The following is a 17,892-nucleotide window of genomic DNA, read 5'->3' as shown; positions in this document are numbered from 1 at the left end:
TTTGAACAAGAGAAAGGGGGCGCAGCGTGGATCTTAAGTCCTTTTCCTTTGCTTTGTGGGGGCTGCGGGTCGAATGGTGGCAGAGCGCAGCTGCTGGTGTGCGGCCACTTGTTCAACGTGCTCGGGGGGCTCCGAAGCCAGAGGTCAGGAGACTCCTCGGCTATTTGATAGCCCCTCTTAGTGCTATCTACAGAAATGCATGAAGGCAGACAGACAGCGGAGGGCTGGTTTGGGGCAGGCTGGGGTAAGAGGTTACCTGGGTCTGAGTGAAGGGGTAGTGGGGGCAGGGATAGGTCTGTAGACGCAAAGGGCCCGCAGAGTCCCAGCGGAGCGCAGAACTTCTCCAAGCCAGGGTCCGGCGAGTGGACGATTCTTTGCTCCTTTCCCAGCGTCTCCCACTCCCAGAAAGCTGACTGCTGGCTTGGTGACCATTTGTTGGTTAGAGGGCAAGAGAGGGTTGCAAACATTGTGAGGGACGAGATTTGAGCAGAATCAAGGCATCAAATCGGCCTGTGGCCGCTGCGCAAGGCCAGGCAGGAGCAGGGCCCCTGAGCAGGTATTGTACCAGCCGGCGTCCCTCCCAGTTTCCAGCAGTCTTAGCTGGCCTGCTCTGAGGGACTAGGTGCTGCGGTAGCCCCGCCAGCCCACTAGGACCTAGAAGGAACGCACCTAGAGTTGAATAAACCAGAAGACAAAACCTCCCAAGACTGCCTCTGGCCAGTGGACTGAGTTCGGGTCTGATTTCGCGCCAACAGAAATGAACACTATTAGTGAGGTTTCAGGAGAGTCCGTGATTGAATGCTCCCAGACAAGGCTTCTTTTTGTTAGGAAAGGAAAATCAAGCGAGCATTCACATTCTCCAAGTTGGGGTGCCTGAGGAGAGAGCTCTCTGAGAGCAGTCCACACCACCAGCAAAGCCACTTCCACCCTCTCAGCTTCCTCTACTTCATTTTCTTTCCCTCCCCATTCCACCCCCCGCACCCCCCTCCCCCCAAAAAAAGAAAGAAAAAGGAGAAAGTATGGGTGTGGAAATGGAGTATTTATTTATTTTACAAAAATAAATCACCATCTTCGGGCCATTTGTAGACTGGAACATTTCGAGCAATGAGTGCGCCGCATGGACGAGTGCCCTGGCGACTCCTTGGTGTTCGCGTCACCTCCAGGGCCACCTTGGCGCCTACAGGAGCCGCGCTTCCCACTCCCGGCCTCCAACTCCCTTCCCTCACAGCCGCCATTCACCTTCTGCTGTTTATTTGTCTGCAGAGCGCCTGGACACCGGAAAAGGCGATTCCCTGAGCGCCTGGAGTTGGAGACAATTTCTGGTTCAGATTTAAACATCTTTCTAGGTAAGCGCTGCTCCAAAACTCTTTGCCGCGTGGGACTTTGCACCAGGGCGGTTGGGAGGAGTTGGCCCTCCACGGTTCCTGGCAACCGCGGCCTGTTGAAAGAGGTTCTGGTCAATATTTAACTTCAGAGCAGTTTGGAATTGGATTCCTTTAAGCTTCTTGCCCTGCGAATGCGGGGCATCAGGCAGACAAAGAGCCTACCCCAAAGCCAGCGATGGTCAGGAGAAGCGGTTGCAGAAGGCAAAGATGGGTTGTGGAGAGTCAGAGGGGGTGTGCTTATTTCTTCCTGCAAGCCCCAAACCACCACACTGAACTTCAGGGCAAAAGCAAGTAAAGGCCACGGGCACGGGCGCGGCGGCCGCTGCGTGGGCTGCTTTCCTTGTCGACCGAGGCGACTGAGGAGGCTGTGAGTTAAGAAATTGTCGACAGTCCCAGCCCCCCTGTTAAGGAAAACTTGTATCACTGCCTTGCAGTTCCTTAGGTCCTTTTGCCTTTCCTTCGGCATGAGAAAGATTGCTGTATTTCTAACCTTTAGGACTTCGCAGACAGCGAGTCTTCTCCCCTCTTTCATCGGGGCTCATCATGGGTTCTTCCTACGGGAAGAGCATGGTTTTCTGTCTTGGCATTTTCTTTTCCTATTCGAAACAAGGGAAAACTCTTTTAAGTTATTTCCAAGTTCTGACTTAATTTGTCGTCTTAGTTTGGGATGCAGGGAGGCAATTACTGTGGTTTATTACCTTGTAAAAGATCCATAAATTACTTGCCTGTTTGGGGGAGGGGCTGCTGGAATAGCTTTCAAAAGCGTGGTATGAAGGAATGGGTTTGCTTTGTTCTTTCAGTAATTACTTCTTTTTAAAAAGTTTTGAGATTTTGTATTCTATTCCCTGGCCTCAGTCTTCCCTTAAATTTGCTCCCAAATAGATATCAGGTTGTTAATTAATTGCAACATGATATTCAGTGGTGCTTTAAGGCTGATATGGTGTTCTGGATACAATTATTTTTTCCAATAGAAGGTAAACAGAGCAATAGTCAACCTGGGTTACTTTCTCAGCTACTGTATGTCTGTTTATATCAAATATAGATGGAACGTTTCAGGAATTTGTAACTCTGTGTATATGATTTCCATCTCAGCAAACAACAGAACAATTGCATGTATAAATAGTTGCAGGAGTTTGGGGCCTTATGTAAACACAATATACACATCCACACGTGTCCAGAGAACTTGGCCCATTTGTACTACCCTTGCACCCATAGGAAAAATCTCATGTTAAATAAGAATCTATCATACACACACATGCGCGCGCGTGCACGCACACACACACACACACACACACACACACACACACAGTGGGCTAAGAGAGCCTTACCTGATGCTGAGTAGAAAATCCACTAGATTTAAGTAATGGGACAAAAATGTTAAGTGTACTTTTGACAGAGAAATCAGATTACAGTGTTTGAGTACAGATATATCTAATCTGCCAACAGCCTTGCAAATATTGACTAACGGTCTGTATCCTTGGTTGCCTGCTTTTTCCAAGCCAACTTTCCCCCTATTTTGGCTCTGGTGACCAGGACCACAGCATGAGTCCCAGCCCAGGCCAAGTTGGAGGCCGGTGAAGTGAGTGAAGAGGGACTGGCAGCTGGGTTTTTAAAAGGCCTGTAGCTTTGCTCCAGGAAAGTGGATTGCAGAGTGGCAAAGGAGAACTCTCAGCTGCTGGTTCCCCAGATAGGCTGCCCAGGCCAAGATCTCTCATAGAGAAGCTGCTTTTTTTTTTTTTTTTAACCTCAAAAGTTAAATGTCTTTTGACTTCGCAGATTTTTTCCCTTCTCATCCCACCAAATCACCCCATCCCACCCTAAGTCGTTAATGTTAATTGTTAAACAGCAGTTGGAGCATTAACTGGGATGTTAGCAGCCCTGTGGAGGCCCCAGGCTGGAGCTGAGATGCCTCTGAGCTTTGCTGGCGTTAAGGCATTTCTCTGAAGCAGTACCAATGACTTCTCTCATTGATTTATGGCTTTGCTTTTTTTTTTTTTTTTTTTTTTTTTTTTTGACAGAGTCTCGCTCTGTCCCAGGCTGGAGTGCAGTGGTGTGATCTCCGCTCACTGCCACCTCCGTCTTCTGGTTTCAAGTGATTTTCCTGCCTCATCCTCCCGGCTAGCTGGGATTACAGGCATGTACCACGATGCCTGGCTAATTTTCGTATTTTTAGTACAGACGGGGGTTGCACCATGTTCAGGCTGGTCTCGAACTCCTGACCTCGTGATCCAGCTACCTTGGTCTCCCAAAGTGCTGGGATTACAGGCATGAGCCACCGTACCCAGCCAATTTATGGCTTTAAGAGTTTTCATTTGCTTGACTGTTCTGAGAGTTTTTAAGGGGGCCCCTTCTCATCTTTGAGTTGATGCCTCCTCAGAAACTTGGGGGTGGGGAGGAATTTGCCAGTAATACCTCCAGGTTCCTTTCTAGGGTATCTGGAGAGCTCAATGTGAATGATTGGTGAGGGGTATAAGGGAGGCAGCAGTAAGAAAGAGAGGAGTGAGTTTTTGGGGGACAGGAGAATGCTTTTTGGAAACCAGCTCTTACTCCTGTCCTCTATCCCCCAAACCTGAGAGAGGCAGGTTTTCACTTGGAGTTCTTACTTTCCAGCTTGTAACTTAGATAAGAGCTGGAAAAGTTCACATGGAGGTTCTCTTCCAGCTACACCACAGATTGAACCTTACTGAAATACTGTCACCAGCTTAGGCCAGGACTTGCTTCCAAGGGATTAGGTCTCTTCTTTTATTGCCCTTCTGATTTGGACAACCCATGACCAGGTTCTTTTATTAAGGACCTTGCATTTTCATCAGACCCCTTCTGTTCCTCTGCAGGGGAGGAGTGAAGGGGAGGAATCACATCATGCACAGCCTCCTGCAGCTGCTGTAAGTGAGTCCTCACACTTAGGCACAGCCAGCTGAAGACCCATCCTCCAGGAACAAAAGAATATGGCCTGAGGATCTCACTAGCCTCAGAGCATTCTCAGAAATTCAGAAACTAAGACCAGAAAAGAGAAGATTTTTAGACGGCTCATGAAAGGGTACAGTGTTGAAATTAGTGAGCAATGTCACCAGGCAGAAGGCAGGAGTAGGGGTGGAATCAGGGGTGGGAGCAGCTTATTTGTTTCAGTTAGGTTCTTCCTGAGCACAGTTGGTTCTCTACTGGTTTTCTGCTCAATTATTTTGAGAGTTCTGAAGGGGGCTCTTTCTTATCTTTGAGTTTATGTCTCTATAGGAACTTGTGTGGGGATGGGGGTAGAATTTGCTGGTGGACGCAGAATTGTCTTGGAAAAGTGGGTGGACAGACCTGCCTGTGGAGAGGTCCCAGATTGCCTTGCCTTGTTAACTTAAGGCACTCCAGTGAAGGTTGATCCTTTCTTTTCCTTTTATTTTCTTTTTTTTGGGGGGTGGGGGGAGGGTCTCTTGCAGAGCAATTAGATCATTTCCTCTGATATTTTTCATATTTAGAAACCTATAATTCCATGTATCACTCAGCTGTGTACTGAAGAAATGCTTAAGTGCAAGTTTGGTCAGGGCACTAGGTTTCTCCAGATTTTGCAAAACCCAGACCCACCACTCTATAGCCAAGCACATCTTTCCTAGTGGGCTCCCACTGAACAAAACCAACTGGACTTGGAGGAGATGCTTTAACCTTTTGTCAGGTAATTATGGTCCTTTTTGGTTTCTCTAGTGGCTGTGGTGTATGGTGTGTGTGTTCGCAAATTCCATACAATGGCAGGCTGTGAGGAAGTCCGCTGTCTAGGTCAGTTATTTCTGGGCCTGCCCCTTGCCTTATGATATACTGGCCTGCCGGCCAGAGGAGACTGGGGTGCATGGGTGTGCAGGATCCAGCTTGTCCGTGGGTGGGAGGCTGTAAGGAAAGTTAAAAGGATTTTAAAAATGTGAATAGCATTGCTGTACCCTTGTATTTGGAATGTGTGTAAAGAAATGTAAGTGGAGATAAGCTTGTATGTCTTGCATGGCATTCATGCTCCCAGCATCCTATTGCTTAGACAGAACTCTTAAACTCAAAACTGCTGGTCAAGGTTCCCCACCTACCCTCCCCCAAAGCTAAATATTCTGTTTGGCAACCTAGTTCCTTCAGTGGTTCCATATTTCAAATAAAAGGATTTAAGTTGACGTATGACCACGTGAGCACATAATACAGCGCATTATTGTGGCATTTGGAGCGGAGACCCAGGCAGGCTTCGCCTGTGATTACATTTTCTAGATTCTCTACAGAGCCAGAGCTTTCCCCCAACCCCCACGAACCCACCTCCTCCTTCTTCTTCCCCTTCTCCGGAGAGCGCTCTGTGAGCCGATTGCAGTTTTCAGCACTCATGGAGCGGTTCTGGGCGAGTTAGCCGATGGAAGTCGAGGCCATACCAGGAGGATGGAATTTATTTTAAGGTATTTCCGCTGATTGTTCATATCTAGAGTGAGTTATGGCTGTGAGAGACAAAGGTCAGGCGAGGAGACCCTGGCTCATGGACAGGACCCTCAGCCTCTCTCTTCCTTTGTTTCTCTTTTAGAACCGAAACCATATGAAAGATTCCCAGTAGCGCCTCAGACTCTGAGTTTAATTCCCTGGAAAGTGTTGGGGGTGTAAAGGAGGGGGCACTAGGGGGGCACCTAGGTGGGCCCAATGGCCCCCAGTGCAAGGGTGGCTTTGTCCATTGTAGCAGGGCACGGCTGGAGTCTCAGGAGCTGATCCCCAGGCAGAAAGAGGGTACCGAAGCCAGGTGCAGGCTGAGGTGGACCGGCTTGCAGGGCTAGACTACCTGGGAGGCATGGGGGATGGGTGGGTGAGAAGAGGAATCTCTCCCCGATGGTGGTGTTTTCAGGCAGGGGATGGAGGGTTAGGGCTGACCTGAGCAGCCTGAGCAGCTGGAAGAGGGAAATCGATGAGGGAAATGTGCAGATGCACTGCCATTTTATTGATGATGCTTCCAGGCACTTTGTTTAGTGCCAGATTGCAGAGCATGCTTCCCCACAAGCCGGACCCAAGGATCTGAACTGGAGGGCCCGCCATTGTTTCCCTGAGCACCCTCTGCCCCAGAGGGCTGAAGAAAGACAGCTCAGACCTAGGAGAGCCTTGGGGTGGGGTGAGCATGCTGGATGCCCAGGGGCTCCTTATTCTAACATTCAGGAGACAGAGAAAGGAGGGAGCCAGGATTAGGTTTGGACTTCATCAGTGTGCCTGATCTGGGCATTCCTTGTATACCCCCAGCTGGCTTGGAGAGTTCCAGAACTGGCCAGTGGGGCCTGGGTTGGAGGGAAGTCCAGAGACAAGAATCCTCAGGAAGCAGAGGCAGACATCTCTCCACTTCATAGCCCCCAAAACAGAGCTGTAGCCAGGGTGGAGGCAGATGAAAGTTAAAGTGCATGTTTCCAGATTATTGGGAATGCCCCAGCTAATTGGGCTTTGGGGACCCCACACTCCTGGGAAGGGTGGAAACCCCCTGGAAAGTGCAGGAAACTCTACTTTATTCTGCTCCTTGGAGTAGGGAAAGGGATGCTTATAAGGAGTCAGAGGTTGGATTTGCCCCTTTGACTTCTTAAAATATAGATTATTTCTTTCTGTACTTGAAAAAAAAAATCAAATCAGGCATCCCCTACTTGAGTGGGATTTACTACCCCAGAACGAAAGGGCCCTTCTGCTCTCCCCAATGCCGGCCTCAGCAGTAACCATGTTTAACTGAGGCCCTTTCAAGTGCTCTAAAACACCCCTTGGAAATAAAATGTAAGCTTTAATTGCTGTTCAATTACTTGTCAGCATTTCATATGATTTATGACCTAGTTCTGGCGCATTTTTGACCCAGTTAAAGACTCATAAATAATATAGTTTTGCTAGAAAGAATGAGAGAATAGAGGTCTGTTAGAGGCATCTTTTTATTGTTGCTTCAGTGCCAGCAAGCTGAATAAATATCTAAGGATGGACTCTGGTTCTATATAAAAGCATGCACAGTGAGAAGCCAAGAGCCACATTTATAGAGCTCAGATTGGTTTTTCCTCCCATGAAAGTGCTAAAGTCAGTCCATTATGTATAACCTATGAGATATCAAAAAAGGCTGGTTCCCTTCTACCTCAAAATGCCAGCTTCACCCTCACAAGCAAGTACATTTCCTCAATAATATTCCTCCCTATTCTGTGATTTTGATGCCTCTTCTTACCCACGATATTCCTCACCTTCCTCCCTGGCTGCACAGCCTTGGAACCGCCAGAGGCCCTCTTAGACGCCTTCAGGAGGACACCCCCTTGAACAGTAGAAAGGCACCACGGGCACCTTTGCTGCTCCAAGTATTCTTCTAGCGCTGAGAAAAATCTTTTCTTCTAGTTCCCCTAGATGAGAGATCGGGAGCCATGGGGATTTGGGGGAATTGGTGGAACCAAGGGGTCTTCTCAGTCAAGAAAAGCTCTGCGGTTTTGGCGGAGCCGGGTGAACTGCTGTGGGATTTGTCTAGAAAGGGCTCAGAGACGGCGGCCGGTAATTTCTGGAGGTGGAAATCAACAACCGGCATTTTCGCTTAAAAAACAAAACAAAACACCAGTAACAAACCGACAAATAAAAACATTCCGCCAGTATAAATTATTATTTTAAAATCCTCTCGCCTACGTTTGCTCCAAAGCCAGTCCTTTGGATTTCAGCAGAGCGGCTTGAGGCTGGGGCACCGACCATCTGCGTGCCAGGACGCCGGACTTTCGTCTTGAGGTCGGAGCCCCACTTCTGCCCGCTGAGGCCCGCGGCCCGCGAGCCACGTATCGGGGCGGATAGAGGCCCTGGCCGGAACGAAGCTCCAGCCTCAGATCTCCCTGGGCTCCCGCGGCTCCTCAGGTCCGGTCCCCGCGTTTTGCCCGGCAGGGTCTTGGCGCCAGTGGAAAGGTATGCATTCCGGGCGCCCCAGCCCTAGCTCGGGCGCCCTCGGTCCCTATGGCCCGGAGAATCCCTTCTCCCGGCAGGTTCTCACGGAGAGCTGGCCTTCCCGGCAGCTGGCTTAGCTGAGAAGGCGGTGAGAGTCGCGTCAGCAGTTTGGAGGAGAAAGTGCGGGTTGATTATTGACCCACGCCTTCTTTCTTCAAATGCCACATCCGACCGGGCGGGTTTGAAGAGAAAATGCCGCCGAACGGATTTTTGCGGCTGGCTCTCACCTCCTACGCGGCCGGCTCCCCCTTTCAAGTTGCTCTGCAATATGCCTTAAGGAGCAAGTGTTTGCTGTTTTGTGCTCTGTTTACAGCTTTGGGGCGCCGACTCATAAATCTTGCCCAGCCATAAATGACAAAAACCATTGGTATGCATGAGGCCACCCTGGCCCGGAGTGCTTTTTGATTTCTCCCTTTTCCCCTGGCTTTGTTTTTGCTCTAAGGTGACACTTTGGCTCCTTGACAGTTTAAACATACTCCTTATATTTTTAACACCTTCCTTTGAGAAGGACCCGCCGTTGACGCCTTGGGATTGCAGGAAATCTCCATTTCTCTCTTTTTGCCACACTCATAACCCTTGCAGAGTTTGCTTCTGAAGCTGGGGAGCAAAGGAGGCTTTAGAAGGAAAATCATCCTCTTTCAAGTTGTGGCAATATTACCAGGCAAATTCGAACCTTTCTTTTGCCCAGCTCAGCGTTACTCCATCCCACTAATGAGGAAAATATGTATATGTGTGTGTATGAAAAACCACATATTCCTCTGCCCTGCGTGTGTGTGTGTTTATATATATATATGATATCAGTTTCTGTTGGGGTCAGAGCTTTCTCTGTCTTCCCTGTGGGTGAGCTGCGTGTCTGCACTGTGAAATGGGCACACGAGCCCTGGAGATCCGCATTTCTAAACACCCTTGTGTGTACCTGAGCCTGGAGCATCCCATTTCACTGCTGGAACAAGTGCATGTCTCTCCCAGGACACTTCCCTCCTGGCTGCTAAGATGTCAGCAATTTCTGCCTAAAAATATAACCAAAGAGAGCCCAGTTGGTTCTTTGGGGTCCCTAGAGAAAAGCCTTATCCCAGCTCCCCACACCCCCACCTAAAGATCTGTTTGGGGGTTGCAGGTGAAATAAACTGGGCAAAGTCTGGGAAACTCACTTTTCTTGGTTCTTTTTCCCTTCACCCCACAATTGGAAGTGTCCAGTGCAGAGGAATACGTGGTTCTATTCTATTCTCAAACGAATTCCTAAGAAATAGAGCCCAGCAAGATAGCCCCTTTGTGAGAGCCGTTTGTCCTCATTAGCATAATTTTCCTGGACTTTAGTGACGCCTGGGAGCAGGAGAGGGAGGGCGTTGGGGGGTGGGGGCAGGCTGCCCTCCTCCCGCCACAGCCGAGCTCCCCTTCTCCCTCCGGTCCCTCCCCTTGCCTCAGCCCCATCCCCCACACCGGCCCGCGCTTCCCCAGCCGCCTTGGTCTCCCCTCCCGCCCGCCCCAGCACCCCCCACCGCACCCCTGGACCAGACGCTACTCCGCGTGTAATATTCATAAGAAACATACCCAAGTCGGTGCCACTAGCCCAGGCAGAGCCCGGCGCCGCACTAGCGCTTATCTCCGGGCCGCGGCTGCTGCCCTCGGGAAGGGCAGGGGGCGGGGGTGTGGGGGAGGGGTGGGTGGGTGGGGTGGGTGGGAGGGGGGTCCAAGCCGCCCCAGTCGGCCCTGGACGAGCTGTGCTGGAGCAGCGAGGCGGCCACGCTCTGCGCGGCGGTGACCGGGCCTCAGGGTCTCCCGCCCGCCTACCGTCTCAGCTGATGCTGAGGGTCGGTGCCCATCCCGCGCCGAGGGGACCCGGCCGGGCCGCCGAGCCAGGCCGGGGGCCGGAGCCGGTGTCTGAGCCTGAGCCCGAGCCTGTGCTTGCGGCGCTCGTCAGAAGTTAAGGTAAGCAGGGCCGCAACCGGCCGCTCCCGGCGCTGAATGGCGGAGTTTACGTCTCGGTGATTTATGGCTGCAGACTTAAATCTCGGTTCAAGAAGAGTTCACAAGCCGGAGCTTCCTTCCCGGCAGTGACTGATACCCTTACACTTCGAGTTCAGGCCGCTTTCCCATCCCCGCCCCCACCTCTTGTCTCTCCCCTAGCCCAGCCTTAACTTTTCTGGGTTGCAGAGAGAAGGAGAGGTGAGCAGGGGACTCGGGGCTCCTATCCGACAAACCCGCTCAGATTTGGGGTGAGGGAAGGCTAAGGAAGAGGAGGGAACGGGAAGAGGGAGCGATGTTTGTAGGACGGAGGGTGAATTTGGACACATCTTCCAGAGAAGCAATAGGGCTTGCTTCTTGCACTCAATTTAGCCTCTTCAACTCTTTTTCGGCTCTTGCACCTGGAGAGTATTGTCCAGAAACAGATCTTTGTGGAGGAATCTCCCCTCATCCCTAGCCTTTGCTTGGCAGTGCAAAGCAAAGTTTCCTGGCTGGCAAATCTCCAACTTCTTTACTAGGTTGCAAACTTTGGGGGCTGGGTTGGGGTGTGGGGATGTATGAGCTCCAAGGTAGTGGTCTGCTGACCTCAAACAATGGGAAGGATTTTGGTGGGATCCCAGAATCGAATTCATATTTTAAGTTTATGGGGGCTGTTGTATGCTCTTTGATTTTCAAAGATATTTTTGTTATTGTGCAAAACAATGCACAACTTGATAAAAAGACTTAAGTAAGTAGTAGGCTGGTATAACCTGTGATAATGGATTAGCAAGTCACTAGAAATATTGCATGTGCAAAATCAACTTAATTTTGTTTTATCTAATATCTTGCTGTTCGAGTGTCTAATTTTCTTAACCTGACATTTTATTTTACACAAGCCTGGTATCTAAAAAATTTATAATGGCCGACATTAACTCTGCCAAATGTAATAGGAACTGTTTTCAGTAAAAGAAAAGGAAATTGATACATTAAATTGCTATTCAGTTTTATTTTATCCTTTATTTACTTTCAACCATGGTATGTGTAGCTTCCTATTTCCAAAAGAGGAACAATGCTCCAGGGCTCATGATCACTGACAATAACTCTGGATAAGGGATGCTGTAATTTTTAATTGAGGTTCTGGAAAATTAATTGTGCCTGTTTTGCAGATGTTGGTCAGATTGTTGGCTTAATAATGAAATCTAAAGGAGTCCATTATTAGCAATGGAATTATAATCATCTACTGGTAGATGCAATACATTATCTTTTTTTTCTAGTTAACAAAGCATCTAATATTCCTGGAAAATGTGAATAATTCTGGGACTCAATATATATAGTTGGACTGAATGTTAACCATTTTCTTTTGAATTTGTTATAATTTTCTTAAGTGGTCAGAGGGACTAACATTCCGAGTGTGTGTGTGTGTGGGGGGGTGAATATTTGAAACTCACATGGAACTTTTCTGTGCTGAGAACTAGAGGTTGACCATGCAATGGTTGAAAACAAAAAGAAAACAGATTGAACTTTTGCAAACTGCTTTCTAAATGAAAGAGGGTTGAGGGGGTTTTCAACTGCTTTTTAGATTTTCAGGGTTATCCTTTACTTGGAATTTCTGAAGCAGGTAAATAGGCCAAGTAACAAATATCAACAACAACAACAGTACACAAAGATCAAGAAACTCTGGCAGGATTTTATGGCTTGTGCTTCCATCCCTCGTCCGGAGCCAAATGACCCCCATACATCAAATTACATAGCAGTTTCTAAGACAGAACCTATTATCGTTAAGTTGGAAGGAGAGTTCAAGCCGTGGTCATGGAGATGAACGCTGGTTTTTCAGGTTCCTGGAGGGTTTTTTTTTCTCTCTAATCCATCATGTTTTAACAGGTAGAATTTGATAGTTGCCCCGAATAACAGCACCTCAGAAAGTCCAAGATAGGAGGTTCTGGCAACCTCCTGTAACTGGGGGGAGGAAGTAAAGAAGTGGGGGTGGCTTGCTGGGAAGTGCCTAAGAAACAGGGAGAGGAAAGGAGTAAAGAACTCTCCAGGATTTTAGTTGTGACTTGCTGGGTGGGGTGTTACTGTTGGTCCCTCCTGCAAACACACACACACACACACACACACACACACACACACACACACACACACACGCGAAATGTGTTCCAACCAAAGTTTTCCCTCCCCCCTTCTTGGCCACAAGGGGTTCATTTGGAGGAGGTGAGTCATATCCCCAACAAGGTGGATTAACTGCCTAACAAGCTCAGCTTCTGAAATCCAGCATGGTTGGATGGGGCAAATTGCCTGAAAATTTTTTGTGCAAATCTCTTTTGGGAGCAGGAAGGTCCAAGAAGGAGCTGGGACCTTAAGGAGTGGGAAGTTACTCCATGTCAGGGCTCTTTTGGCAAACATCAGTCCTAAAGCCGAGAAAACATTGGCGACCCAAGCTCCCCTTTGCCTCCTGGTTCCCTTCCCAAGATTCCCAGAGTGGAGGAGTCTTGGGCCCTCTGGAGGAGGCCAAGGAGCAGAAACTAAGCGACACCCCAAGTTTCTTCTTCCCCGGAAAAGAAAGCTCCCAGCCTTGTTCCTTTCTAGCCTATCAAGCCTTTCTCCTTTTGGACCCCGGCTCCTGAGAGTCGGCTTCCAGCCCTCACTCATTCTCCTTCTCTCTCCCCGGAAAATCCCCCAACTCCAGAAGCAAGTTAAGCAAATATTTGTAGCTGCCAGTAAATTCCAGCGGTTTTTTATAGCGCGGCTCCCTGCGCCCGGGGCCAAGTCGTGCTGCTAAATATTGCTGACCACTTTTTCTTTTATGGCTTTCATGTCACTTAGCTATTGAGAGTAAGATGGATTTGCGCGGAGCCCTCACCGCGCTGCGCTTCTCGCCCCCCTAGGTCTGCGCGGGGCGGCCATTGGCGGCGGAGTGTCACGTGACCGCGGGGGCGTGCCAATGTGCGCCCTCACGAGTGTCAAACCCCTGTCAGAGTGTGCGATCAAGATCGTGAAACAACGCGATGCAAAAAGCGACCTACTACGACAGCTCGGCGATCTACGGTGGCTACCCCTACCAGGCAGCCAACGGGTTCGCTTATAATGCCAATCAGCAGCCGTACCCGGCGTCCGTCGCTTTGGGTGCCGACGGCGAGTACCATCGACCCGCCTGCTCCCTCCAGTCTCCCTCCAGCGCCGGAGGCCACCCCAAGGCACACGAACTGAGTGACGCGTGCCTGCGCAGCCTGAGCGCCCCACCTAGCCAGCCTCCAAGCCTGGGCGAGCCGCCCCTGCACCCGCCGCCGACCCAGGCCGCGCCCCCTGCCCCACAGCCGCCTCAGCCCCCACCTCAGCCCCCTGCACCTACCCCTGCCGCGCCCCCGCCTCCCTCTTCTGTCTCCCCACCTCAGAATGCCAGCAGCAACCCCACCCCCGCCAACGCGGCCAAGAGCCCCCTGCTCAACTCACCCACAGTGGCCAAACAAATCTTCCCCTGGATGAAAGAGTCTCGACAAAACACAAAGCAGAAAACCAGCAGCTCTAGCTCAGGTAAAGGAGTGCCTTCTGGAAGAGGGTCCTCTGGCCTGGCTCCCGGTCCCGGAGCTACTGCCCACGACATCTAGCACAACCTAGGAGTGATGGAGCATATCTGGAATTCACTGCTGCCACACCACTGCCCACCAAAAAGGTTTTCAGAGTCTTTGCAACTTAGGGAGGTGATAGGCCTCTGTAGGCTGGAAAACCCCAGAGACTTGCTGGGAGTCCCTCTGGACTTCTCCAAGGGCAAGTAGGGTCTAGTGCAGTTGGAATCCCTTCTTGCTCCACTCTTGGAGTTAGGACTTCTGTGCAGAAACAACCTGAGCTCCACTGTCTATCTTTTTAGCATAGCTCTTCTAATAAAACAGTGACATCCTCCCCATACTACAATGTGGCAGAATAAAAACAGGCCTAATCACCCTCCAAGACAGAATCAATGCTTTGCCTATAATCAGAGCCAATTTTTGCTCCAGCAGATGGAGTGGCTGCCTTACCTCTGGGAAGACCCTACTCAGACTTAGTACAATGAAAGCAGCCAAAGATCTCCTGGAGGAGGGGGATGCAGACTTGTCATCCTAATGGGAACCACATGGGCCTCCTGGAAGCAGGCTCCAGTAGAGGAAAGGCCCCAGGCCATAGGCTTCCTAGCATTTTGGTTACCTTTGCCCCTGCCTTCTCCAGTTGCCAGTGCCCTGCTCTGAGCCTGAGCATCTGGGACCTCCATAGCTAGGATTTGGGGGGCCAGGGAGGACAGAAGGGTACAAGATTAGTGGACAAAAGCCGGGGCAGGCTGCTTGATGACATAGGGAACCCTAAAGAATAGGACACGGCATGAAGGGCCTAGGCCTCCCCACCAGAAATACCTTCAATGGGATCTCTTCTTTGGGCCTTCTCTGCCCAAAGTTTGAGGTTTCCAGTCTGCCCATCTCCTCTGGGTAGAGAGAAAAAAGTGGCCAGTCGAAGCTACTGCCTAATTATTGTCGGACAGTGTGGGAGGGGAATGAGTGTGTACATTAGGTTTCCCACATTTCAGTTACTGTGAAGGGAATGGAGATGCTGAGACTGGCCCACAGGGAGGCTGTTGTCCGATAGGCCAAAGGGACCAGTAAATGAGTCAGAAAGTTAATAGCTCTAAAAAGAAAATCCAGACCAGGAAGGCAAACCGGGAGTTCTACTTCTCTGTCCTTTCCCCCTTGAGAAGCCTGTGATTTGCTCCTTGGCTGAATGGGGAGTACCGCTGTTTTACCCACCAGGAGAAGAGAAGAGCACCTAGTTCCTTCTTCTCTCTGGGACCTGACAGATTCAGGAACCTTTGGGGCCTGGTGGAAGGAGGGGCCGGGCTGGGTCAGGGGCTGGGCGGGGCCGCGGCAGCCCCTGACGCCGCTCTTCCTCTCTCTGTCCTCGCAGGCGAGAGCTGCGCTGGCGACAAGAGCCCGCCGGGGCAGGCTTCGTCCAAGCGCGCGCGCACGGCCTACACGAGTGCGCAGCTGGTGGAGCTGGAAAAAGAATTCCACTTCAACCGCTACCTGTGCCGGCCGCGCCGGGTGGAGATGGCCAATCTGCTGAACCTCACTGAGCGCCAGATCAAGATCTGGTTCCAGAATCGCCGCATGAAGTACAAAAAGGATCAGAAGGGCAAGGGCATGCTAACCTCATCGGGGGGCCAGTCTCCAAGTCGCAGTCCCGTGCCCCCCGGCGCCGGTGGCTATCTGAACTCTATGCATTCGTTGGTCAACAGCGTCCCGTATGAGCCCCAGTCGCCGCCGCCCTTCTCCAAGCCCCCCCAGGGTACCTACGGGCTGCCCCCCGCCTCCTACCCTGCATCCCTGCCCAGCTGTGCACCCCCACCACCCCCACAGAAGCGCTATACGGCGGCAGGGGCGGGCGCAGGGGGCACCCCCGACTATGACCCGCACGCTCATGGCCTGCAGGGCAACGGCAGCTATGGGACCCCACACATACAGGGAAGCCCCGTCTTCGTGGGGGGCAGCTACGTGGAGCCCATGAGCAACTCTGGGCCAGCCCTCTTTGGTCTAACTCACCTCCCCCACGCTGCCTCGGGCGCCATGGACTATGGGGGCGCCGGGCCGCTGGGCAGCGGCCACCACCACGGGCCCGGGCCTGGGGAGCCGCACCCCACCTACACGGACCTTACTGCCCACCATCCTTCTCAGGGAAGAATTCAGGAAGCACCCAAGCTCACCCACCTGTGATGGTGGGCTGGTGCTACGCGCCAGGAGAGTCTCCCCCCACCCACCTTTTTTCTTTGGTTGCTTTTTTTTTTTTTTTTTTTTAGGTTCTTCCTGCCCTTTCCTTCCTTCCTTCCTTTTCTCTCTTCTCCGCCCCCGCACTCCTTTCCCGGTTTCCCCCCTCGTTGGGAAGGCGTTTTTATAGTTTATGTGACGTAGCAATCTTGGTTGCTGGAATGGCTGTATCAGTAGCGATATTTATCTCTTCGTGCTCCTCGATAGGCCACTGGCCCTGCACCCTTTACCTTCTCCACTCTTTGGTCAGAAACAGGGTATATGAACAAATTTTCTAGTCGAGTTTTCAATGTGAATTTGTTCGTACATTATGGCTCCCGAGGGGAAGCGATTACTTTTTTTAATTTTAATTTTTTTAATTGCACTTCTTATAAAGAATGAGAAAAAAAAAATCAAAGGCGCTTTGAAACAGGGGCTCCCTGTGCAAGGATGACTAAGTGTACGTCTTTCCGTGTGTGTATGCTGGTGAACAGTCAGATTTATTTATATTTTTTTGCAAGCATTGAATAATCTAAGTTTTAAATATTATTTATCCCCATCCGTTCGTATTTATATTAAAGAAATTCTGTACCCTGATGGTTCAGAGGGTTCTTGGGCCTTTTGTTCAATTGTGTATTGGCGTACTTAGAATTTTTTTTTTTATTTCAAAGGGAAGTATAATTCCTTTAAACGGTAATGATGCAATAAAACCAGAGAAGATCCAGCTTTTGAAAACAGTGATTTAGGTTTGTAACATCCGGCAAAACTGAAAAAAAAAAAATCTGTAAACGCGAAAAATACTAGATTTGTTTTGAGAATTCTACATTCCTTGCTGCTCACATTCTGAGAAACAAAAAGAAATAAAGTTTTTATTCTGAATAATATACGTGTTAAGAAGGGGTTCCTTGGCCGAAGACGTGGGTCTGCGTGGAATTCAGGCCGAGGCGAGCCGGCAGAGCAGGCCGGGCTCAGCAGCCCTTCGGCTCCAGCATGGGGCCTGGCCAGGCTATTCGCCTGGAAGCTCGGCGAATTCTCAGGATGGCGGCTGGGGCTCCAGGCGGCTGCGGCAGCTCTGGTAACGCCGTGCGGCCGGCCCGCTGGGCTGCCCGGTTCCCAGCTGCTGCGGAGGTAGGCCGAGGGCGCAGGGGCTGCCGAGTGCTGTGCTCTAAAGAAACAAAGGCAGCCCGGCCCAAGGCGCAGCGGGAGCGCACAGGTGCCCCGCGGCCGAGCCGGGGGATAACGCAGGGCGGTCCTCTGCTCCACGCTCTTGCTCGGGTCAAAGCGGACCAACTAACGCCTAAACCTCGGGATTAGCCAGCCGCGCAGAGGATGCCGAGCACTTTCCGGGAGCAATCGGACTCCTGGTCTCTTCTGGGATGCTTTGCAGTCTATTACAGTGTCAGAAGGAAAGAATGGTTCCTAAAATCTGCACGCGGAGCGAAACAGTTTGGAAGGGACTGAGGCTCACCCGGGTCTCCAGCAAACGGAGGACCGAGCTGGGGAGAGTCACCTGAGCCAGTCCTTCCCTGGACTGCCTGAATCCCAGCATCAGCTTCCTACTGAATGTAGTATTTGGCATTCTCTGAATTTATTTCCTCTCCTTCCCTCCCAGCTTTCTTTTTATGGCCCCAGGGGGAGGGGGAGAGAGCAAGGAGATCGGTATCTTTGTAATAAAAATGCAATTTTATAAGTACTTTTTTGATTTGATGTTACAGGAGCTAAATATTACATTTCCACTCCTGGATTTAAGATAGGGCTGCTTACTGACTGGCTGGTAGAGGCAAAAGAAGGCACAGTAAAGGGAATTATTTTCATCTTCAGATTTAAGGATTCCTCGAGAAAGGAACCAAATTCAGAAAATGCAAACCTCAGACCTGCATCCC

At 50.6% G+C, this 17,892-nt stretch overlaps 1 protein-coding gene and 1 long non-coding RNA gene across 4 annotated transcripts; one reads left to right on the top strand and one right to left on the bottom strand.

Moving 5' to 3' along the window:
• The first annotated feature begins 1,261 nt into the window (after positions 1-1,261).
• Positions 1,262-16,076, top strand: LOC105475752 (homeobox A3). 3 transcript variants are annotated; one of them, XM_024790905.2, is made up of 4 exons: positions 1,670-1,752; positions 4,217-5,043; positions 13,133-13,778; positions 15,174-16,076. In XM_024790905.2, exons 3-4 carry the CDS (start codon positions 13,253-13,255, stop codon positions 15,977-15,979), a joined length of 1,332 nt encoding a protein of 443 aa, XP_024646673.1. In that variant the 5' UTR covers positions 1,670-1,752; positions 4,217-5,043; positions 13,133-13,252; the 3' UTR covers positions 15,980-16,076. The 3 variants fall into 3 exon arrangements, with proteins under 3 accessions (XP_024646675.1, XP_024646673.1, XP_011729538.1); XM_024790907.2 differs by lacking the exons at positions 1,670-1,752; positions 4,217-5,043 and adding an exon at positions 1,262-1,346; XM_011731236.3 differs by lacking the exons at positions 1,670-1,752; positions 4,217-5,043 and adding an exon at positions 5,709-5,791.
• LOC105475750 (uncharacterized) lies at positions 1,746-16,107 on the bottom strand. The gene is made up of 3 exons (XR_011622257.1): positions 15,974-16,107; positions 13,698-13,858; positions 1,746-1,981 (listed from the first exon to the last, which is right to left on the bottom strand). It is a non-coding gene; the product is annotated as an uncharacterized lncRNA (long non-coding RNA).
• Positions 16,108-17,892: the final 1,785 nt, after the last annotated feature.

This window comes from Macaca nemestrina, chromosome 4 (assembly GCF_043159975.1).
Source record: "Macaca nemestrina isolate mMacNem1 chromosome 4, mMacNem.hap1, whole genome shotgun sequence".
Lineage (NCBI taxonomy): Eukaryota > Metazoa > Chordata > Mammalia > Primates > Cercopithecidae > Macaca > Macaca nemestrina.
The sequence above is the reverse complement of the archived record's forward strand: the minus strand, read 5'-3'. Positions and strand labels throughout refer to the sequence as shown.

What these genes read in the sequence shown, in the direction of transcription:
- LOC105475752 (XM_024790907.2), top strand. Translation starts at nt 13,253, where the DNA reads ATGCAAAAAGCGACCTACTACGACAGCTCGGCGATCTACGGTGGCTAC. An exon ending in AACCAGCAGCTCTAGCTCAG is followed by an intron (nt 13,779 to 15,173) that starts GTAAAGGAGTGC and finishes CTGTCCTCGCAG; the next exon opens with GCGAGAGCTGCGCTGGCGAC.